Raw genomic sequence first — 295 nt, 5'->3', positions numbered from 1 at the left:
ATTTTGAATTTATTACTTTGTCATCTTCCTAACTATCATTCCATTTAATTCAGTAGAAATACTATTACATAGATCAGGAAAGAAATATAATTCCATAAAAGTGAATATTTCCTTGTTTTATTACTAGTGTGGGAAGCTTGGTGATGCACTTTTGCAGTTTCTTGTTTGAAATATTGCTTGTACAGAAACCATTATTTCCTTTTGCTTCCATACAGAATCAATATCGTTTTGAAGGAACTGGATTTCCAACTATTCCTCAGCTCATAGAACATCATTACACAACAAAGCAAGTTAT

The 295-nt window shown here is 30.5% G+C and overlaps 1 protein-coding gene across 1 annotated transcript in view; it reads left to right on the top strand.

The window, feature by feature from the left end:
• Positions 1-215: 215 nt before the first annotated feature.
• Positions 216-295, top strand: part of LOC104528092 (tyrosine-protein kinase Fer-like) — a gene marked incomplete at both ends in the record, with an annotated part of 21,169 nt that continues 21,089 nt past the window's right edge. Inside the window, one exon of the mRNA XM_010172002.1 lies at positions 216-295. This exon is cut by the window's right edge and continues 34 nt beyond it. Within this exon, the coding sequence (XP_010170304.1) occupies positions 216-295 (80 nt within the window).

The sequence above is a fragment of the Antrostomus carolinensis genome, unplaced genomic scaffold (genome assembly GCF_000700745.2).
Source record: "Antrostomus carolinensis isolate BGI_N321 unplaced genomic scaffold, ASM70074v2 scaffold2427, whole genome shotgun sequence".
In the NCBI taxonomy this organism is placed as follows: Eukaryota; Metazoa; Chordata; class Aves; order Caprimulgiformes; family Caprimulgidae; genus Antrostomus; species Antrostomus carolinensis.
Note: the sequence above shows the minus strand (reverse complement) of the source record. Positions and strands in the feature narration are given on the sequence as shown.